Raw genomic sequence first — 23,929 nt, 5'->3', positions numbered from 1 at the left:
TTACAGAGTCAGGAAATAAACAGAAAAACTCTATTGCTGTGCTGGGGGAAGATCATAGATGAAATAAAAGAAAGGGGAAAGGAGGAGAAATAATTATAAATTATAAATTTATAATCAATTCAAAGATGGAAGGGTCATAAAATCTTTGACTAGGAATTATGAATTTTACTTTAAAGTGAATCAATGGCATAACACATTCTCAAAGGAACCATAACAAAGACCAAATTGGAATTCATCTTTGGTTAAAAGCCCAGTACAGTCTTAGACCTGTAACCATTCAAATATATTTAATTAGTCTATAAAAAAAACTTACTGTTGTTTTCATTTAATTAATGGGATCCGTAGTTTAAATATTTTTTAATAAGAAAATAAAGTGCAATTATATCCTCCAGAAAACAAAACATTTGGCATCAGTAGCAATCCAAATTATTAATCCCCTCCTAACAGGGGTGGGTCCTTTATTTGGAACAGTTTTGTTTTTCTGAAAGTACAGCTCAATCATTTATAGTCAATCACCGTTTTATATATATATATACACACACACACATATATATATATAATTATTATTATTATTATGATATATATCATAGGTATTTCCTTTGTTCCTAAGAACTTATCTAAGCGAAGGACAGAAAATTCTACTTTGCGGAGAGTTTTTTTTCAGTGGCACAAGAAACACTGAAAGGTTGAGGACAAGCAAAAAGAGAAAACACAAGAATTTGTCTTCTGCCTTTCTGAGAATTAACTCTGCAACCAGTTTTTTAAACAATGGAGATCACAGTGTAGATTATAGAGTATAGAGATTTTCACCTCAATGATATTTATTTTCTGCCTTCAACTACCATAGTATCGATAGTCATTTGTGAGAAAGAAATAGCGCCAGTTGGAACTTTGGGCTCTCACTGCATTTGAGACATTTTATGGCAGTTTCTTTTCAAGTGTACATTTCAAAATTCATGCTAAACAAGTATGTGTTGTAATGTTTTTGGAGCAAAAGTGTGTTAATGTGTGATATTTTTAAAAACGTTTTCAGATAGTTTCAGATTTACCTAAGAGTTGCAAAGACAGTAAAGAGAGTCTCAGTAAACCCTTCATTATATATCCCTAATGTTAACATTTTATGTAACGATGGTACGTATATTTAAAAATTATCCGTATATAAACAAGTAAATATATATAAAAAAGAAGCTTACGAACACTGGCATACTCAGTGTAAATTCAGCAGCCTGCCTAGAGGCTTTAAAAATGAGTCTTCTAGACTAAGGAACAGATTATATGACTGAAATTTCATTAACAAGAGAAAGCATTTTAGGACCCTTTCAGGCTTTCAGTAGTGTATAAAAAGTTATTTAGAAACTAGGAACCACTCCCGCATCTCATTTACCTAACTGATGAGAGATAAATGAGCTAAGCATTGAAAGCACAGCCTTGAGGTATTTTTTTGCACGTGAACCAGAGCCTAACTCCACTAAAAGACAAGAGAATCATTAGCTGTCTGTTACCACTGTGCCAGCAGCAGTCACTAACCTTTCCTACCATAAATAGTTTCAGAAATAGTAATAGAACAATTATAAATTACGTTTCTCATCACTGATTTAGTGCACTTTTGTAAATCTAAACCAGAAACCCTGTAAATGGTAATACTTTATTATGTGTAAACAAAAAAATTGTTATTCATTAAAAATGTCATTAAATCTCACTGTGGTAGTATGGAAATAGTTCATGCTGCCTCCTGGGAGGTCTTTCTTATAGAGTGAGTTGACAGATAAATATTCTGTAGATTGCTTCAAAAACAGATGAACATTCCATTTGCTGAGACAGAGGACTATCACCACTATTTGGGCAATGTTAAAATCGGACTCAAGGCTGTTGCCGGGACTGGCACCTCCCTTGCTGATACAAAAGCTGGTGATAAAAAGTCTACCTTGAAAATGATGTGGAATTAGTATTAATTTGGAAATAGGAGAATCCATTCAAATCCTGTCCTAGAAAGCATTTTTATTACGGGTATTGCCTAAATAAACAGCAGTGTGGCTGTTTGGTTGTATGGAAAGTCTATGTTTAACTTGTAACAAACTACCTAGCTGTCTTCCAAATGGCTGTACTATTTTTCATTTTCAGCATTGATAGATGAGAGTTCTTGTTGCTTCACATCCTCACCCAGCAATTCATACTGTCGGTTAAAAAAATGAGCTATTCTAATAGGTGTACAATAATATTTCATTTAATTTGCAGCTTATTAATGGCAAGTGATGTCGGGCATCTTTTCATCAGCCAATTTGCTATCTGCAGATCTTCTTTGGTAAGGTGTCTCTTTAGATCATTTGCTCATTTGTTTTTTTGGAGACTGGAGGTATGACTGTATTTCAGCAAACTCATGATAAAACTTGAATGAGGAATTGCCTCTTGTGGATGAGCCAAAAAAAAAAAAAAAGTGGCTTCTTGAGATAGAATCTACTCCTGGTGAAGGTGCAGTGAAGACTGTTTGACAACAAAGAATTTAGATTACATGAACTTAATTGATAAAGCAGTGGCAGGATTTGAGAGGACTAACTCTAATCTTGAAAAAGTTGCCATTGTGGGTAGAATGCTATAAAACAGCATCACGTGCTACGGAGGAATTGTTCGAAAAGGAAGAGTCCATAGATGTAGCAAACTTCATCGTTGTTTTATTTTAAGAAATTTCCATTGCCACCCCAACCTTCAGTAATCACCACCCTGATCAATCAGCGGCTGTCAACACTGAGGCAAAACCCTCCCCCCGCAAATAGATGGTGACACGCTGAAAGCTCAGATGATGGTTACCATTTTTTAAGCAATAAAGTATTTTTTTGAAATTTATTTATTTTGAGAGAGAGACAAAGAGATGGAGTGGGGGAGGAACAAAGAGCAGGAGAGAGAATCCCAAGCAGGCCCTGCACTGTCAGCATGGAGCCCAATGTGGGGCTTGTACCCACGAACCCCGAGATCATGACCTGAGCCAAAATGAACAATTGGACACTTGACTGAGCCACCCAGGCACCCCTATAATAAAGTATTTTTTATCTTTATTTTTATATTTTTCATTATTAAAAAAATTCTTCACATTAATGTATGTTTGAGAGAGCACATGTGAGCACAAGTTGTCCGGGGGCGGGGCAGGCAGAGAAAGGGAGACAGAGGCTCTGAAGCAGACTCCACACTGTGAGTGCAGCGTCCAATGCAGGCTCGAACCTAGGAACTGAGAGATCATGACCTGAACCAGAATCACAAGTTGGCCGCTTAATGGACTGAGCCATTCAGATACCCTTTGTATTTTTAAATGTAGATATGTACATTTGTATTTTTTAGACATGATGTATTGCATAGTCCATAGACTACAGTATGATGTCAACATAACTTTTTTAAAAAGTTTATTTTGAGAGAGAGAGAGAGAGAGCAAGAGTGAGTGGGGGAAGGGCAGAGAGAGAGGGAGACAGAATCCCAAACAGGTTTTGTGCCATCAACACAGCACCCTCGGCAAGGTTCTGTCCCATGAACTGTGAGATCATGACCTGAAATGAAATCAAGAGTAGGTCACTCAACCGCCTGAGCCACCCAGGTGCCCCTGTAAACACAACTTTTATATGCACAGACAAACCTAAAAATTCATTTGACTCACGTTATTGTGTTATATGCTTTACTGTGGTGGTATGGAACTGAACCCACAATATTTCAAAGGTATGACTATAGTTTATCAGAAACCTCTTATTCAGCTTTCCCTAATCTAAATCACCGCTGTAGTCACTGCTACAGATATTTCTGTATCAAAACCGTTATTAGGAAAGTGTCAGAGATCACTAAGAGGAATTTGAAAATCCCCTGGAAAGTAGCTTAAAGTCTTATATTATTCAACATAGGGTATAATAAACTTTCCAACACAATTTAGTTAACACTCAGGATAACTGACTTATAGGTGCTGCAAATACATAGGCTAGTGCCTATATCACTATGATTTTTATTTCCAAATATGCACTATCTTTGGCAGTGTTTTTATTATATTGTTTGGAACATTATTCATTTTTATTGAAATACAATTAATATACAGTGTTATATCAGTGTCAGGTACAATATGATTATTCAACAATTCTGTACATAACTCAGAGCTCATCAAGGTAAGTATACTCTTAATCCCCTTTACCTATTTCACTGTTTACTCTCTATAGTTAAAAGTCTGTTTTTTTTGTTTGTTTAAATTCCACAGGTGAGTGAAATCAGATGGCATTTATTTTCCCATGACTTTTTTCATTTAGCATTAGGTCCTGTGGGTGTATCCGTGTTGTTGCAAATGGCCAGATCTCATTCTTATTTATGGTATTTAGGGTATTTTGTACTTGCACAGATTTTAGGATTATTTGTTCTAGTTCTATGAAAAATGTTGTTGGTATTTTGGTAGGGATGGCATTAAATCTGAAGATTGTTTTGGGTAGAGTGGACATTTTAATATTGGTCTTCCAATCCATGAGCATGGAATATCTTTTCATTTGTGTCGTCTTCAATTTCTTTCATCAGTGTTTTATAGTTTTCAGAGTGCAGGTCGTTCACCCCTGTGGTTAAGTTTATTCATAGGTATTTTATTTTTGGTGTAATTATAAGTGGAAATGTTTCTTAAGTTTTCTTTCTTCTACTTCAGTATTAGTGTATAGATATGCAACAGACTTCTGTATATTGATTTTGTATCCTGAGACCTTACTGAATTCATTTATCAGTTCTGGTAGTTTTTTTGGTGGAGTCTTTAGGATTTTCTCTATATAGTGTCATATTGTCTGCAAATAGTCAAAGTTTTATTTCTTTCTTACCAATTTGGATGCCTTTTTTTTGGTCTGATTGCCGTGACTAGGACTTTCAGTACTGTGTTGAATAAAAGTGGTTCGAGTAGACATCCTTGTCTTATTCCTGACCTTAGGAGAAAAGCTCTCGGTTTTTTACTACTGAGTAGGATGTTAGCTTTGGGGTTTTCTTATATGGCCTTTATTTTTTTCACATTAACTTTTTTTGGAGTTTTAATTTTAATTCCTGTTAGTTACCATACAGTGCTATATCAGTTTCAAGTGTACAGTATAGGTATTCAACACTTCATACATCACTCTGTGCTCATCACAAGTGCACTCCTTAATCCCCCTCATCTATTTCACCCATTCCCCTCCCCCCTTCCCCTCTGGTAGCCATCAGTTTGTTCTCTACAATTAAGAGTCTGTTTCTTGGTTTGTGTCTCTCTCTTCCTCTCTCTTATTTTTTCCCTTTGCTTGTTTGTTTTGGTTCTTCAGTTCTACATATGAGTGAAAAAACATACATTTGTCTTTCTCTGACTAGCTTATTTCTCTTAGCATTACACTCTCTAGCTCTATTCATGTCATTGAAAATGGCAAGATTTAAAAAAAAAAAAAAGAAAAGAAAATGGCAAGATTTCATTCTTTTTTACAGCCGAATATATGCCACAACCTCTTTATTCACTCATCAATTGGTGGTCACTGGGCTGCTACTATAATTTGACTATTATGAATAATTTTATGAACGTAGGGATGCATGTATCTTTTTGAATTTTTGTTCTTTAATTCTCTGGGTAATTTCCCAGTATTGTGATTACTAGATCATAAGGTAGTTTTATTTTCACCTTTTGAGGAAAAGTTTTAACTTTTGAGGAACCTCTATACTGTTTTCCACAGTGGCTACACCAGTTAGCTTTCTCACAAACACGGCAAGAGGGTTCCTTTTTCTCCACATCTTCCCCAACACTTTGACAGGTGTGGGATGATATCTCATTGTGGTTTTGATTTGCATTTCCCTGATGATGAGTGATGTTGAACATCTTTTCATGTATCTGGCCATCTGTATGTCCTCTTTGGAGAAATGTCTGTTCATGTCTTTGCCCATATTTAATTGGATTATTTGTTTTTTGGGTGTTCAGTTTTATAAGTTTGGATTGAATGTTCTAAATATATCTGTTAGGTCCATCTGGTCTAATGTGTCATTGAAAGCCACTGTTTCCTTGTTGATTTTATGTCTGGATAGTTTATTTTGTCTATTTTTAAAAATTGTTTTTTTTTTCTTGTTAAATTATAAGAGTTATTGTATAATTTTAGATACAAAATTTTATCAGATATATGTTTTATAAATACTTTCTCCCATCTGTGGTTAATCTTTTTCATTTTCTTAACACTGTTATTTGCAAAGCAGATGTTTTAAATTTTAATAAAGTTCAACTTGTAATCTTTTTTCTTTCATAGATCAGCTTTTGGTATTCTAAGAACTATCACCAAAGGAAGGTAACCTAAATTTTCTTTAATGTTTTCTTCTACAAGTTTTGTGGTTTTGAATTTATATTTAGGTTAATGATCCATTTTGAGCTAATTTTTGTAAAATATTAGTTCTCTGTCTAGGTTCAGTTTTTGCATAGATGTGTTCGATTTGTTGAAGGTACAGATTTTTCCCATTGAATTGCTTTTGCTTTTTTGTCAAAGATCAGCTGACTACATGTGTATTTTTGGCCTCAATCCTGTTCCATTGATTTATGTGTTTAATCTTTTAACAAAACTATGCTGTATAATTGTGATCGCTTTATATAATCTTGAAATTAGGCAGTACGAATACTCTAATTTTCTTCTTTGGTATTTTCCTATTCTAATTCAACTGCCTATACATATAAACTTTAGAATCAGTTTGTTGACATCTTAAAAATACCTTGCTGATATTTTGATTGAGATTTGATTGAGATTGAATCTATACAGCAAGTTGGGAAGAACTGATAACAATATTGAATATTCCAATCCTTAATTACAGACGATGTCTCCACTTATTTAGATATTCTATGATTTCTTTCACCAGTTTTTTCCTAGTTTTTGCCATATAGATCTTATCCACATATTTTTAGATTTATATCTTTATTTCATTTTTTTTTGCCATTTTAAATGGTATTTTTTTTTAAACTTCAAAATCTCAGTGCTGGTAGATAGAAAAGTACTTAAATTTTGAATGTTAACCTTGCGTCTTGTGATCTTGATGTGCTGACTTATTACTTCAGAGATTTTTTGGTCTTTTCTTTGGAATTATATAGATACCTAATCATGTCATTCATAAATAAAGATGGTTTTATTTCTCCTTTTCCAATCTCTATGCCTTTTATAGCTTTTCTTATTGCGCTAACTAGAACATTCAGGCTGATGTAGGATGGAAGTGGTGAGAGAGGACATCCTTGACTATTTCTGAGTCTTAGGGGAAAAGTTTTGCTTCCTCTCTCACCATGAAGTTTGCTCTCACCTGTAGGTAGGGCTTTTGTGTATATTCATTATTATGTTAAGGAGTTTTCCCTCTTTTCCTAGTTTGTTGACATTTTAACATGAATAGGTGTTGAATATTAAATGCTTTTTCTGTATCAATTGATGTGATCATATGATTTTTCTTCTTTAGCCTATTAATGTGATGGGTTACATCTTTGAATGATGAACCAGCCTTGCATACCTGGTATAATTCCATTAATAAAGAGAATTGATCTGTCCATATTTTGTTAGGGATTTTTGCATCTATATTCATGACAGACATTGCTCAGTAATTTTTGTTTCTTATAATGTCTTTTGTCTTTATCTGGTTGGTTGTTATTGTAATAATCGCCTACTGAATGTTAGGAAGTGCCTCCTCTGATATAATTTTCTGGAAGAGATTATGAAATGTGGTATTATCTCTTAAGTACTGATAGACTTCAACAGTGAAACTATCTGGGCCTGGTGTTCTCCTTTTGGGACGGGTATCTATTATTGATCCAATATCTTTAATACTAATAGAACTATTTAGGTTATCTGCTTCTCCCTGTGTCCGCTTCGGTAGATTGTATCTTTCAAGGAGTTAGTCCCTTTCATCAAACTAGCAGATTTGTAGGCATAGGATTGTTGGCAGTATTCCTTCATTGTCCTTTTAATGTCTAGGAGATCTATAGTGATGGATCCTCTTTTGTTTCTGATACTGGAAGTTTGCATCTTCTCTATTTTTTTCTTGGTTAGTCTGGCTACAGGTTTATTAATTGTATTTATCAACTCAGAGAACCAGCTTTTGCTTTTGTTGATTTTCCCTATTTTTGTGAAATGCCTTGAAACATTTTATTGAAAGCCAGATGTGTTGTATAAGGCACTAGGAACATTTTATGGCTTCAGCAGCTCCTGCTCCAGATAAGCAGATTTCAACTGCGACTCTCTATATAGCTATGTCTCTATAGATTTGGGGATGTTAGTTTGCCCTACAACCTCAGTGTTCTGATTGGTCCCAGAAAGTTATTGTTCTTCAGTTCATGAAGCTTTTTCTTGTTTAAGGACAGGAATGATGACATCCAAGCTTTTGTCATGTTGAAGCTGAAACAGGAAATGGCATATTTTTAAATGGAAGGTAAAAACTCTCAGAAAGTTTGTTCTATAATATCTTAGATTATTTCTAACATGGTAGTATTCGTTTATTCCAAGCTCCATTCACAATATTTATTCATAGTGTCCAAATCCTTCCTTTGTTGACATATATCTGTGTAGATAAGGGAGATTGATGACTGGAAGGTCTGACTACATAAATGCCTGGTTCATAGTAGGAAATCAATCATTTAATTATTATTAATGGTATTATTTTGCATTATTAACAAAAGACTAGCACCAAAATAAATATCTGTGGAAGAAAAAGAATTGATAAATTGAATGTATTAAAATTCAAAACTAATGCTTTGCAAATGATGCTATGAAAATAATGAAAAAATAAGCCACAGACTAGTAGAAAATATTTGTAAAACATTCATCTGATAAAGAACTTATATCCAAAATATATAAAGAACTTCTACTACTCAACATTAAGAAAACATACCCCAATTAAAAATGGACAAAAGATCTGTCAGACACCTCAACAAAGATCTAAAGATAGCAAACAAACATATTAAAAGATGCTCAACATTATACATCATTAGGAAATTGTAAATGAGAACACATATAACTACATACCTATTAAGATAGCTAAAATCCAAAACACTTACACCACCAGATGTTAGTGAGGATGTGGAGTAGCAAGAACTCTTCTTCACCGATGGTGTGAGTCCATAATGGTACAGCTGCTTTGCCAGACAGTTTGGTAGTTTCCTATTAAGCTAGCCATAATCTTACCATATGATCTAGCATCTCACTCTGAAACATTTACCCAAGTAAGCTGAAAACTTAACCTATATGCAATAACCTGCACATAAGTGTTTACAGCAGTTTTAATCACCATTGCCAAAAACGGAAAGCAACTAAGATATTTTTTAATAGGTGATTGTATAAACAGATTGGTACAGCCACACAGTGGAATATTACTCAGTGATAAAAAGAAATGAACCATCAGGTCAACACACACACACACACACACACACACACACACGCATGCGCACGAAGCAACTTTCAATGAGTATTACTAAGTGAAAGAAGCAAATTTGAAAAGGTTACATACTGTATGATTCCAACTATATGACATTCTGGGAATGGCAAAACTATGAAGATAGTAAAAAGATTAGTGGTTTCCAGGGGTTAGTAGGGAGGGAGGGATGAATAGATGCGGCACAAAGAATGTTTCGGGCAGTGAAACTTTTCTGTATGATATTGTAATGATGGATACATGACATTATATAAAAGGGCTAATTCAGCGAGAGGGATGTAACAAAAAAAAAAATCAGCTTAATTGCCACATGCCTATGAGGGATCATTTGACTCATCCTTGTAATATAAACTTGTACCTTACTCAACAAGGACCTTGGTTTTTTTTTTTTTTTTTTTTTTTTTCAAAAAATGTATTCACAACACATATGTCTGGTTTTCCTGACAACAGAGTCAAACAGAACAAAAAGCATCAAACTACCATTTGGGTGGCATTTTAGTTTATAAATTTTGTCTCATTTGCTACACATCACTAATATGTATTTAAAGACAGGATGAAGTATTATTTTGGCTTTTCCTAAAGAAAAAAAATTAAAATCAGTGATGTATCCAATAGCACACTTCTGCTACATGACAGAAAAAAAGAGAAAACTTTTAGAGTAACTGCTCAAAGTGAAACTCTTAAGATTGGCCATGAAATGGCAAAGACTTGGATCGTGTTATTAGATCAGGTACTTGGAATTTCTTGACCGCATTCACTGGTGTTAGCATAATTAAAGTAAGTGATTCAGGGCCCTGGACAACTGTCTAAGTGGAAACTCGGTGTCTGTAAAACATCAGATAAATAAGACAGTATTTCTGCATCGAATATAAAAGTTGGCTCATTGGTATTGTGACGAGATGGCGAACTAGTTGTCCACAGCTTGGTTTTATGCACATGTCCTTTCACTCCTGGTTGTAGTGATGAAGCCTCCTCCGCATTCCTTCCCTTTAATCTTAAACAGAGTCAGGTGTGGTGGCCAAGTGGCAAGGCTTGGTCTTGTAATCTTAAACAGAATCCAGAGGTCACAGTAATTAGTAACGGGGTACATCCCTGGCGATTCATGCCTCTGAGCTAGAGAGAACGTTTAATTCAAGTGTTGCTTTTTACAGCTCTGAATTCGATGTCAAGTGGAAGCTTCACTCAGCTGGCTAGCATCTTGGGGAATATTCTAATTTTCTGCAAGCGATTTTTTTCTTTTTTTTAATCTCCTGATATATTATTTAACAAATTTCTGCTATGATAAGCAAATGATTTATAATCTCTAGATATATATTTTTCAAGGGCTAAGAATGTGCACTTCTCTTTGAGCAGGCACAGAAATAGACCAGCCGGCCTACTTCTACCATCATTTCAGGCTTTCCTGGCCTTTTCTAGATGATTCTGAACACCCAAACATATACTACAAATGCATGAAATTTTTTAACCAGAGACAATGTCAGAATAAAAGTATTCCTCCCTCTCCCCCTTTACCTCTTGTATTGGGTTGCTGCAATACATTTTTCTGGCAGGAATTTCCCTCTGATTCTCTCTGGCCATAAAATGAGAATATTTCCTTGCAATGACAAACAGATTCCAGAGAAATACCCAGTGGGGTGTTGTGCTGTCCAAAGCAAGGAGGATCCTGGCCTAAGCCAAGGCCAGGGGTCATTTAAGAGCAATTTTAAAAAAATTTTTTAAGTTTCTTATTTATTTTTGAGAGAGAGAGAAAGAGAACTCAAGCAGGGTAGGGGCAGAGAGAGAGGGAGACACAGAATCCAAAGCAGGCTCCAGGCTCTGAGCTGTCAGCACAGAGTCTGATGCAGGACTCGAACACACAAACCAGGAGATCATCACCTGAGCCTAAGTCAGACACTTAACTGACTGAGCCACCAAGGCTCTCCAAGAGCAAATTTCTTATAATGTAATTGGTGGTCCATAAAATTTAGTAAGATTACTGGAATTATGTAATTTTGAATGTAAAGTGACACAATGCAGCTGAAGGTCAGGTTCTAGCTCTAGAGTTCTCTTTTTAAAAGAAAAGGTAGAAATTTGATTTCATAACAATTTTTCCAAAATTGGTGACTCAGAATGAACTTGCATTTTATCCTTCAGCCTTAACATAAGATTCTGTTGTCTTTTGTTGAAATTATTGGACAGATATCCTATTCTGAGCATGTTTATGAGTGCATGAGCGAAAAATACTATCCTCTAAGGCATCTGTTGTTTTCAGCTAGTATGAATTTTCTCCTTTTTTTTCCTAGCTCTAAATGTTTCAACTTTCTGTTGCCAAGGTTATTTTTTCTTGGCTTTTGCTGCTACTTGATTCCCTTTTTCACAAGTATCTTTATGGCTTCTCATACTTTCCACCCATGTATATCTCTTTTCTGTCAGTGCTCATTTTCTGTTCTTTGAGTAGTTGTACCTTGTTAGGAGCCTTTCCAGGATCAGTTTCTAAGACAAGCAATTTGTTTACATGAGTCATCATCATTTTTAATCCCTCCTACACACATGGAGGTATTTGAAGATGCTGCTGTAGGAACTCCTGGGTGGTTAGTAGGTTGAGCATCTCACTTCGGCTCAGGTCATGATGTGGTTCGTGGGTTTGAGCCCCGCCTCTGGCTGTCTGCGGTCAGTGCAGAGCCCTCTTCGGATCCTCTGTCCACCTCTCTTTCTGCCCCTCCCCTGCTCATTCTCTGTCTCTCTCAAAAATAAATAAACATTAAAAAAAAAAAGTCTCCAGTGGTTTAAAAAAAAAAAAGATGCTGATGTAGGCAATTTATCTGTCTGAAAGTAGCTTAAAATTCTACCCTAAGTGAAAGTACCTTGGTAGAGGCTAGCCAGAGCTAGCTTTGGTCAGAGCAAGCTATCACTGTGAGGTTTCCAGGAGCTAAAGAAATGACACTTTGCCCCCAAATATTTCTTACATAAATATATTTCTGCATAGATTATTTATCATACTTAAGACATGTCAGTGTCTAAATTCTTGTTACAACATGGTCATTCTCTTTTTATGAGGCATTTTATATTTAAAATGGATTTGTGTAAAGCGAGAAAAATCCCCTGGGATGTCATCATGTCTTCATTTCCACTGCAGGGGAGTTTTTATCTCATAGTTTGATCAGTGATATTTACCGCCTGAAGGGTTAATTTCATCCCAGCTCCTGAGCCAACCTAAAGGAAGCAGTATGAATTATTGCAAACTTCACCATGTAAATCATCCTCAAAATACAGCACAGAGGTAAAAACAGAAGCTCTGGGGCCGGGGTGCATGGCATTCAAATCTCAGAATTGTACTAACTGTATGACCATGAGCAAGCTGTTCAACCTCTCTTGGCCTGTTTCTTATCTGAAAGTGAGGGAAGGAACTAATATACACGCTTCAAAGGCTTTTCCTCGAATTGAAGGAGTTGGTAAATGTAAAGTCCTTACAGTAATGCCTAATACAAAATAAGCAATATCTTAGTTATTATTGCCTAGTCATGTGGTCAGTACTAGTAAGCTACTTTATTGCTCTTTCATTTCATTAATCTAATTAATTTATTTTTATTTAGATTCAAGTTAGTTAACATATAGTATAGTATTGGTTTCAGGAGTAGAATTTGTGATTCATCACTTACATATGGCACCCAGTGCTCATCCCAACAAGTGCTCTCTTTAATGCCCATCAGCCATTTAGCCCATCCCTCTACTCAACACCCCTCCAGTAGCCCTCAGTTTTTTCTCTGTATTTAAGAGTCTCTCATGGTTTGCCTCTCTGTTTTTATCTTATGTTTTCTTCCCTTTTCCTATCTTCATCTGTCTTGTTTCTTAAATTCCACACAGCAGTGAAATCGTATTTGTCTATCTCTGACTGATTTCACTTAGCATAATACACTTTTTTTGGCCTGAACACAGTCCCATCGTGCGGTAAGTGTCGAGTTAGTTTTCTTCAGTTCGCTCACCATAAATCTGTCACTTTGGCCCTGTCTTAGGTTGCTCCATAAGATGAGAATGTTACCTTTGTGTGTGCTTTATAATTTATCCTAATAGTCTCCCTAGTACCCCAGACCCTCAGAAAAGCCATGTCACTTGGATGATTCCTGGTAGTTTTCTTAATGAAAAGACACTGCCTTCCTTCAGAAATCCTGATACTAGCTTATTATATGTGCAGTCAGTTGGCAGCCTGGTAAATTTTTATAACCAATTCTCTGCTTTGGCTTTGGATTATTTTGCCAACTTCTTAATGTTTTTCTTTCCTGGCTTATTCTGAGCATTCTTATTCCTAAATCATAATGCAAGGGATATAGTGATAATCCTTGACTACCACATGCATTTATATTAAGGTATTTAAAAAGTTATGATGATTTAAGCAGCAAATAACAGAAAAGTCAAATTTCTTAACTAAATCAGAATATATTCCCTTATATACAAGAGATATCAAAGCATTTCCAGGTTTGACTAATTCATTCGATCAACAATGTGAAAGACTCAGGTTCTTTCTTTTTATTCTGTCACTCCCAATGTGCTTTTTACAGATTAGCACCATTTCTGAAGAAGATATCTAGTGGAAGAAAATGAATTTTTTAGTACACGTTTAATTCCTTTTCCAGAACTTCCCAGAAAATACTGCCCCATATTTATGGGCATAATTAAGTCATGTCTCAACAGTGCTTGTTCTTAAACCAAGTCAGAGAATGGAAAAAACTTCAATTAAATTGGACAGAAAAAGAATTTACTCTGAATATGGAGTACACAGTTGGAGAAATGGACAAAATCTGTTGTTTAAAGCAATTTTTTTGACTTCTTACCTGTGTTGTGGCTCAGGAATTCTGGGTCAGTTGGACACTTTTGGCTCAGAAAATACCATGTGATTATAGTCAAGACAAAGGTTGGACCTGGAACAGCAAATGAACAAATTCACTGGAAGTATTTGTCTCTCTCTCTCTTCATGTAACTTCAGGGCGCTACCCTGTAGTTTCTCTATATGGCTACTTTGGGCTTCTTCTAGACAACTAGACTATTCACATTGAAGCCTATGGCCCCAAAGATGAGGATTTCAGCCAACAAGATGGATGCCGCACCCTTTTAAGGCCAGACTTTAAATTAATAGAGCGTAATTTCTGCCACACTCTCCTGGAAACGCATGAGTCACAAGACTGCTCAGAATTAAGGGAGGGGAATTAACCTCCACCTCTTGATAGGAAAGTGGCAAGGTTCTAGAAAATATATGAGATGAGAAATGCTATGTAGCCATCTTTGGAAAATACCATCTGCCACAGACAAAATAAAAAAAGAGCTCCCTGTTGGGTAATTTGCCACAGAAATTGTTCTCTTGTTCTGTGTGAATGAAAAGTAGGGTAGATGAGTTTGGGGAAAAAATTCAGGATCAGAAAAGATCTTGGTAGGTACGCCATTCATAAAAAGGGTCCCTGAGCAGGTCATAAGCTCCTGGGTTGAAAGACATTATGCATATCTGTTGGGGGAGAGAGAAGAGAAGAGGGAAGTGATAAAGAAGAAGTTTTCAGAAATGGAAATGGAAGCTATAAAGACGTCAAATAACTTTTTTTTTTTCTGTAGTGTTGCCAGTGGTTAGCCCTTTTTGAGCCATTTTTAGTGCTTGTCAAATGTTTATGACCCTGCCTCTGGAGTGCCACAGATTCAACTAGCCTCTTACTCTGTCTGTGCTCAAGAGCTTTGTCCATTAGAGCTTCTTTCCAGCATTTATAGCTATGGAACACTGCCTGAAACTGTGTTGTTGTGTGCCTTTAGAGAGTTTCTTCCTGATGTTCTGACAGTGGTGCTCCTCAGCTCTGCATACCATTTAAATTTTTTTTAATGTTTATTTATTTTTGAGAGAGAGACAGAGTGTGAGGAGGGAAGGGGCTGAGAGAGAGGGAGACACAGAATCCAAAGCGGACTCCAGGCTCTGAGCTGTCAACACACAGCCAGATGCAGGGCTCGAACTCGTGAACCATGAGATCATGCCCTGAGCCGAAGTCAAATGCTTAACTGAATGAGCTATCCAGGTGCCCCTCTGTGTACCATTTTAAAAGTTAGTTAACAGAGTTAAAGATGAGATGTGGCTTGGTGAGTGAATGAGGGGAGTTTGTGGTCATATTGTAAAGGACTTATATATCATCCTTTTCTGGCCAAGATTTAAAACAAGTGTTCATGTAGGGAGTGCCATGAGCAGGTCTGTGAAAAGGATAAACCAGAGAGTAAGAATTATTGCAAGAAGGCTCAGTTCAGTGACTTAAAATAATTGAGAGAATTTGGAAAGGAAATCTGAACTGATAGAGCAACGGAGGAAGGGGAGGAATTTCATAATTAACACAGGCATATTCAGTGAGCGCTTTGTAGCCAGATGATATGGGGTTGCAGTAAAGCATAGCAAGAATGTGTGAGTTTTCAACTTTAGACACTTCCATTAATAATAATGCCACTGCTTTCATTGAAAGACACAGGGAACATGAGAGGCTTTGTAGACGAATTTTACATGGCCTTTTAAATTTTGCTTAGTTGGGAATGTCCACTGGTATTAATAAAATCTGTAGAAGCGGATAGTATCAAACACAAAAGCCTATCTAGTGGGTTAAGGGTCAAAGATAGAACCATGGGATTTACCCACAGTTAGGGATAGAGCAGGAGAAAATCCAGAGGAGAATAATTTTTTTTTTTTAAGCATTTAAACTTCATTACACAGAAGAGCAACAAGAATGGTGTCCCACCAGACAAAAGGCAGGAGGGAAAACAATATATATACGGAGTTCGGTGGGTAAGCCTGAATGTAGCACAGTCCACAACCGATGGGGGCGATTCAACATGGCGTCCAACAACGTTCTAACGACGTGCTTCATCTCAACTGGTTACTATGAAGCAAGGTGTAAATGTCTGGCCCCAATCGGGCTTCAGAAATGGTTCTTTTTTTCATGACGAGCATGTCTGTCCAGCTATCAATCATGTTTGTTTGCACCAAATCCCAAGCCATTAAAATACGACTAATTTTAAGTTAAACAGAAGCCGTCTGCTCCACACTCGCCATCAACTACATGCTACTGCATGGAATAAGGTATTATAGTACAGAGAGAAAAACATGATCAATATTATTAAGCTATGGAATAGTGAAGTTAAATAGAAAGCAGTCACTGGATTTATTACAAGTGCCTTTTCTCTCTTATTAAAATTAAAAATCAGATCAAAGTGAGTTTAATAGCAAAATAGGAAAAAAACTAGTAGTTTTTGTAGAGTCTCTAAAAAAGTTTTTGTAAAAGGGAGAAAATGAGAGCACTTGCTCATAAGGAATGTAGCATTGATAACGTATGTGGGACTGTATATTTTGAGGACATATTTATAAGTTGAAGATAAGAATGATAGTGTTAGAGCGGGTGGAAAAGGTGAACTTGAACTGAAGAAGGGACGTTTCCTTCTTAGAAGAGGAATTGGAAGTGACAAAGATTGTTGGGGGCAGAAGACAGATGAACTGTAAATCGTTGAGTAAGTATGATTGACACGGAAGTGTTTAAGCAATTTGAAGGGAATGTAACATACCCAGTGGGTGAGATAGAATTCAAACAAAAACTAAGGCTCACATGACCATTCAAAGCCTGGAGTTGGATTGAAAAAAAACCAGAACCTAGTGACTGAAAGTAATGAAAAGAAACTACGATTTCCTGGCATCTCTCAAATAATGTCAAAGGGTAAAAAATATTCTCATTGCTCTGAAAATCTTTAAAATGTTTTCTATTTCTGTCATTATCAGTATCCTTCCCTAGAATTATGACTGATTGTTTCAAAATCTCCCTCCCCCATGATAACTCTGAACCCACACTTCTTTTTATTTAAGCTGCTCTACTTCCTATTTTCTTTTGAGTACACAACACCCTTTCTTATGATACTCAATGTGTTGATCAGTCTCTCCTCTTGTCCTAAATTCATGGCGCTCTGTTTTGGTGCATCTCTATTTGTCACCTTAAAACTGCATCACAAAAGCCTGAAGAAATACCTATGCAGGGGCGCCTGGGTGGCTCAGTCGGTTAAACGTCCCTCTGACTTCAGCTCCGGTCACGATCTTGCGGTCCGTGAGTTCGAGCCCTGCGTCGGGTTCTGGGCTGATGGCTCGGAGCCTGGAGCCTGCTTCCGATTCTGTGTCTCCCTCTCTCTCTGCCCCTCCCCCGTTCATGCTCTGTCTCTCTCTGTCTCAAAAATAAATAAAACATTAAAAAAAAATTAAAAAAAAAAAAGAAATACCTATGCAAAGGCGATATTCACTAGATATGGGTGGGGATGGAGAAGCTCAATGGGAAAAAGTAAACAAACAAAAAAACAAAAAACATGCAATCTTCCTGGACATACAGGAAGGAAGAAGACTCAAAATACTCAAATGTACGTGTTTTTCCCTTGTCACAGATGGGAAAGGAAGCCAACATGGCAAATAATCTGTTCATAATTTTCTGCTATATTTCCTAAAATATTAATGATTCTTCAAGGGTAATTCAAAGATGATATTGTTCATAAAGTGAGTGTATACATTCCAAGAATCAATTACTAAAGTATTATATCTTATTAAATTCTCATATATGGCCTCATAAGTCCTACTACTTACCATAAGTACATGTGGATGGTAGAATTGTTAACCTCATGAAAGTGGTTGTAAAATTCAATTATTCCCCACAGTAAGAGTAGTTTCTTTTTTTAAAAATTTTTTAAACATTTATTTATTATTGAGAAACAGACACAGAGTGTGAGCAGGGGAGGGGCAGAGAGACGGGGAGACACAGAATCTGAAGCAGGCTCTGGGCTCTGAGCTGTCAGCACAGAGCCCGACGTGGGGCTCAAACTCACAAACAGCGAGATCATGACCTGAGCCAAAGTCGGTCTCCCAACCAACTGAGCCACCCAGGCAGCCCAAGAGTAGCTTCTTAAATGTGATATATGCCAGACTCTCTAAGCATTTATTCTTCATGGCAACCCTAGATAGTATGTACAACTTTTATTACCTTTTCAAGTGAGAATACAAAAGCATAAAGGTAAATGAGAAAAATCAAAGACCAAGTAGAATCGTTGTGAACTGAATATGCAGGAGTGTGGTAGGAGAATAATGCTCCTTCCCAAAGATGACTACGCCTCACTCCCCAGAACCTGTATATATGTCATCTATCATGTTAAAAGGGACTTAAACATGTGATTAAGTGTCTTGAGATGAGGGGATTATCCTGGAGTTTCCAGATGAGCTCAGTGTAGTCATAAGAGTCCTTATAAGAGAGAGACAGGAGAGTCAGAGTCACAGACAGAGATGTGATTATTGAAGCAGAAGCTAGAGCAATGTGACCACAAGCCAAGAAATATGGGCCATCCCTGGAAGCTAGAAAGGGCAACACATGGATTCTCCCCTGAAGTCTCTAGAAGGAATACAGCTCAGCTAAAGACACCTTGATTCTAGTCCTTAGATGTCTTTGACATATCTGACCTCTAGAGCTGTAAAATAAAAAATTTGTGTTGTTTGAAGTCATGCATTTCTTAGTAATTTGCTATAGCAGCAATAAGAAACTAATACAAGTAAGAATGGTGACAAGAGTGAAGTCTTTGAGTATCTGTGAGGGAATGGGCACCACACCAAGGGGATTGGCTTTTTTATGTCTTTGTTTCTTTGAGGAATGGCTTTTCTTATCTTTAGTCCCATCAATTATGAATATATATATCCCTCATTAATTATAAATGTGTATATATATATACACATATATATATATACATACATAATAGGAGCCCAAAAATATTTAATATTTGGTAGATTACAAAGGCTTAAAAATGTTCCCCAAATAATAGGCCATCTCTCTCCATACTGTGAAAAGCTATGTAATCTTCTAAGACATGACATGGACTTCTATATTCACATTAATTTATTCACCTATCCCTTTAAAACCCTGCTCCTACCAACACGATCTTCAAAAAGATTAAAGGGATATTTGGGAAAATGGGGTAGAGAGAGGCAAATAAGTAACACAAATGAGAGAAGGGCACCATCCACATGCCAGAGATACCAAGTAAATTCTGAAACTTACGGTGGGGAGAATAGCGGATGGAAGGGAAGGCCAGCCAATCTGCAACTGGTCTTATGTGCAGGAAGACTATCTCTGGTTCGTGTGTGGAACAGTCACCAGGAGAAATCACTAGTTCTTGTATTTCTGGAGCAAAGTAGGGTAGAGTTGCAGATAGAGATCCTGCTGATGCTTCCTGACTATGCAATGACCATCTAGAAAAGGAATCGACAGATGGTCCTGTTATACCAGAGGAAAGACCAGATTTATGGCCCCCTTATGATAACTAGTATGCCAGCTAAATCATGGTGACCCTTGTTTAGTGATGGTATAATAACAAGTAAAGATAACTTTGAACATGATAAGGGTCTCCAAGGACCCTTGGAGCAGCCACTAAGGACACCTTACCCTTATTTCCTTTTCTGTTGCTTGATGCCTGGATAGTTGAAGTAAGTCTACAACACGCATAGGCATTCTTGTCTTCTCTAGGTATGAAAAAGTATTCATTATATGTTTGTACAGGCACACAGGTTGTAACATTTTTTTCTCTTTCCATATTTCTCCATGAGCAGTGTGGATGACTTTTGTAAAGTATAAAACGTATGATAGTATGTCTGTGCTGAAAGCACTTAAAGGCTTCTTATTGCCCTCAAGATAAACTGCTTAAGAAGGAGCCCTCCTCATCTGGATTCTGCCTACTTCCCCAACATCAAAAGCCCCCTAACACATTATGCCCTAGTAACATGGGGAAACATTTTTCCTCCTAAAGTTCAATGTTTTCTGACCTGAGGGCCTTTGTGCATATAGTAGTTCTGTTTGGGAGTCCATGCTTCTCCCATTTCCTAGGTCTCCTGCCTCAAATTTAGTGTGGTTGATTTGGACATGTTTCAAGTCTCAGCTGAGAAGTCACTTCCTCCTGAGGTCTTCCCCAACCCACCACAAAGGAAAAAGTGGTTGTGTCTCCTGTATGTCCCGCAGCTCTCCTCACTATCCCATCATTGTGCTCTATTCCATAGTTTAGAAGTGCAGAAAAATAGGAGTGCAAAAATTCTTCTCTGGAAGAGCATTATTTGGGGGCAAACAGATACACTGATAAGCTCTGTAGAGTGATTCCTAGGAAATTAAAATCATCACTAACCTGTTGTATGGAAGTCTATCAGGGAAATTCGTTTCACAGAAGGAGAAGAGAGGAAAATGTACATAATAAGGAAAAGAGGAGAAAGAAAGAGGAATAAAATTCAATGACCTCAACTGTCATGTATTTATGTAGCTGTGCCTTAATATATACCAGCATGTATATGATAATTGTATCTGGAGGAAGTTGTTACTGGTCATTTATATTCTCTTTTTTCTTTTTTTACATTATTTAAAGATTACTAAAATAAGTATTTTTACTTTTGAAATAAAAGATTATTGGCTTATTCATTCAGCACATATATGTTGGACATTTACTAAGGGCACTCTTCAAAGCACTGAGAATAAAACCATGAACAAGACAGAGAAAGTCCCTGTTTTCAAGGAGCTTGCATTCTAGAAGAAGGTGTAGGAAAAAGAAACTAAAAATAAGTAAGGCCATCAGCTAGTGAGAAGTACTAACTGATATACTAAACATTGAGTCAGGGTCAGGAAAGGCCCTTTTCAATGACAAGGAATTGTCCAGGTGAAGATATGGAAGGCAGTGGAAGCTGCTAATGCAAAGTCTTGACAGTGGAAAAGTCTTTGAAATGTTACAGAAATAGAACAAAGACCAGTGTGAAGTGTGATGACTGAGGAAGACAGGTGTTTAAGATGGGAAGGATAGTTAATGCAGGGCCCCAATTATGTAAGACCTTAGAGTCCAGGATGATGAATCTAGATTTTATTCTCCAAGGTACTGATAGCAAATTTATTATAAGCATATCCCAATTTTACTAAGTATTCTTCTGAAATACAATTTTAATGGCTTCACATTATTCTGTCATATGGATGTGCTGAGATTCAATTAATCATTCCCTTATTATTGGACATTTAGGTTCTAAGACTTGGCCAACATCCAACTTGAATCAATTAGCGAAACAGAATGGATCCACCTCTTTACTGCTTCAATCAAATGCCAGTTAGTAGCAATTAGTATTTACTGAAGATGATATATGACACTGGAAATTATAATCAGGTAAGAAATGTACATTATTTTTCCCTGATATAACTTATTTTGACATGCGTGGCAAAAGAGTAGATGCTTAAATTAATATCATGGCGTGCTTTCAGTGATCTCTGGAGAGCTCTTACAAATCTAATAAGTGGATAGGATTGCATAAAAAGTGGCAATTTTAAAAGGTTTTTATGTGAAATAAATAGAATATTCATATCATAAAAGACATTTAAAAGGTATAAAAGTAAACATAGCATATACATTTTTTAAAAGAATAGAGAATATTTTTATAGTGGGACCAACCAGCCTTTTAAAGGAGGAGTAATGTTACTATGGCATGTGTCCACTGTGGTCAGGGACCCTGTCCTACCTTCCCTGTCTAGAGTTCTAAGTTTGGAACTGCATCTGCAGTATTTGCCTATTTAGTGCCATTACCCCTTGATAATTGGGTGAAGCCTATGGATCCCTTCTCAGAATACTGATTTTAGCTGAAGAAAATTAAATGCACAGGACTATAAAGGAAACCATAGCCCATGAACTCAGATGAAGGCCTGGATTATCAGCTCTCCATGGGCCAATTTCTAGGTTTTAGTGCAAGACCTCTCTGACCCTTGGCTCAGGTGCAGTGTAAAGTAAACAAAATAGAGTGTGTTTATGACAATTCTGTGTGCATGCACATGCTTGTAAAATTTAGTCTCTCAGGCTACAAGAGCCTGGATATAAAGTCAGTGGACAAGCAAATTAAAAAAAAAATTCCTGGGGTGCCTGGGTGGCTCAGTTGGTTGAGCGGCTGACTTTGGCTCAGGTCACGATCTCACGGTTGATGAGTTTGAGCCCCATTGCACTGACATCAGGGAGCCTGCTTTGGATTCTCTGCCTCCCTCTCTCTGCCCCCCCCCCCACTCACTCTCTCTCAAAAATAAACATTAAAATTTTGTTTTTTAATTCCTTATTTGATATCTGGGCCCCAGGAATGCCAGCCCTATACAGTGACTCCTTTGCTTTGGTTCAGTGGTTAATGATATAGGGCAGAGAAAGTCCCTATATTTTCTTACAGGCTATCATCTTCTGGATCCTGTATGACTTGGGAGGTAGTACTCAATGGACTGTCATGTCAGCCATCCAAGGATGCTGCTGGTTATGGAGACAGCTAATTTCCATTTTGGTCACTGTAGATGCTGAATTCCTACAGCAGCACTTGCTTAACTGGCCCTGTGGCTAGCCATCCCTCAGTCCTGCTGGGATGGAGCCTCTAGCTTGGTTCACACACCATTCCTTAAACAGAAGTATTGTGTCCTTGCCCCCATTTCCATTCTTCTTAAAATATTACCCTACTTAGACCTAGATCCCAACTCTGGAACTATCTTGCCATAGACGTGAGCCTTAACATTTGTTTGCTTCATTTTGTTTTCTGGAGTTTTGTTGTTCTAGCACCTTCTCAGACTAGTAAGCAATGTCTTCTCTTCTCTCCGACTTTCCATAGAACTCCACAGTCTCTCCCAGGAGCCAATTTTTATTCCTACATCCTATGGTTATTGGTTGGCTTTCTTTTTCTTTCAAAATTAAAGCAGCAAACTGATTCAAACTAATTTTTAGATTCAAAACTAATTTTTGTGTCCATGTAGTTTGAGTTCTATAATTTTCCTTGCAACTTTACTGCACATAATATGATGACCTTCTGCTTGATATGCCAGTCTGCCCACAACCTCATTTCTACTATACTTATGTGTATATGCATGTTAATGAGTAGAGAGATGCCTGTTGGTATCTTTTTGTGAGCATCTGCTATGGAGTTTAAACACTGGAAGACCTAAGAGTGTTTTTTAAGAACTTTTCCTTTGTTGCTATATGGAAGATTAGAAGGAAGATATGCACATCTTTTTCTGGCTAATTATCTCTCTCCGAGAGTGCCTCTGGGCATGTACATGGGAACCGTGTATAAGTGTGCTTTATAATCATTCTTACTGGGAAGTGGGTGAGAGAGAAAACTAATGGAGGAACAAAGATTTGGATATAGAATAATACAGAGAAAGCAGCAAGGTCATGGAGTCAGATGGTCCTGAGATCTCCTCCTCCATCGGCTACCTGCTGCGTGACCTCAGACAGTTACTCAGGGTTTCAGTTTTCTCATCTGTAAACAAAGAAAACTTATGATTTGTTAAAATAAAAAACAGATGAAGACTAGCCTTGAAAATTCCCTGAACACACAAAACCAGTTGAATCATACAAACAAAGCTTAATTTAGCTTATTTTGCAAGACTAACTTGACCTGGGGCAGTTCTTGCTTATGCCTCTGAAAATCACAAGCAAAACTTAAACGTTCCCAAGGTTCATGTGAGATAACAACTGACCAATTTCCTATTATTCAAGAGAA

General features: G+C 36.9%; 1 protein-coding gene and 1 long non-coding RNA gene across 15 annotated transcripts in view; one reads left to right on the top strand and one right to left on the bottom strand.

The window, feature by feature from the left end:
* LOC123384013 overlaps positions 1-23,929 on the top strand; it is a 205,361-nt gene that overhangs the window by 176,894 nt on the left and 4,538 nt on the right. For 2 of the 3 annotated variants that reach the window (XR_006594499.1, XR_006594501.1), the window contains one exon: positions 21,436-21,576. This is a non-coding gene — a long non-coding RNA (uncharacterized LOC123384013). Of the gene's footprint in view, positions 1-2,235; positions 2,303-21,435; positions 21,577-23,929 lie in introns of all 3 variants that reach the window. The other variant, XR_006594498.1, reaches the window with a different exon arrangement.
* Positions 5,983-23,929, bottom strand: part of LOC111559538 — a 132,537-nt gene continuing 114,590 nt past the window's right edge. For 3 of the 12 annotated variants that reach the window (XM_045052702.1, XM_045052710.1, XM_045052709.1), the window contains 3 exons: positions 19,449-19,639; positions 14,199-14,285; positions 12,117-12,582 (listed from right to left, as the gene is read on the bottom strand). In XM_045052702.1, the coding sequence (XP_044908637.1) occupies positions 12,530-12,582; positions 14,199-14,285; positions 19,449-19,639 (331 nt within the window). In that variant the 3' untranslated portion in view covers positions 12,117-12,529. Of the gene's footprint in view, positions 8,358-9,264; positions 10,436-12,116; positions 12,583-14,198; positions 14,286-19,448; positions 19,640-23,929 lie in introns of those variants that run through there. The other 9 variants (XM_045052707.1, XM_045052708.1, XM_045052706.1 and 6 more) reach the window with 6 other exon arrangements.

This window comes from Felis catus, chromosome A2 (genome assembly GCF_018350175.1).
Source record: "Felis catus isolate Fca126 chromosome A2, F.catus_Fca126_mat1.0, whole genome shotgun sequence".
Taxonomy (NCBI): Eukaryota; Metazoa; Chordata; class Mammalia; order Carnivora; family Felidae; genus Felis; species Felis catus.
This window is presented reverse-complemented; position numbering and strand designations above follow the sequence as displayed.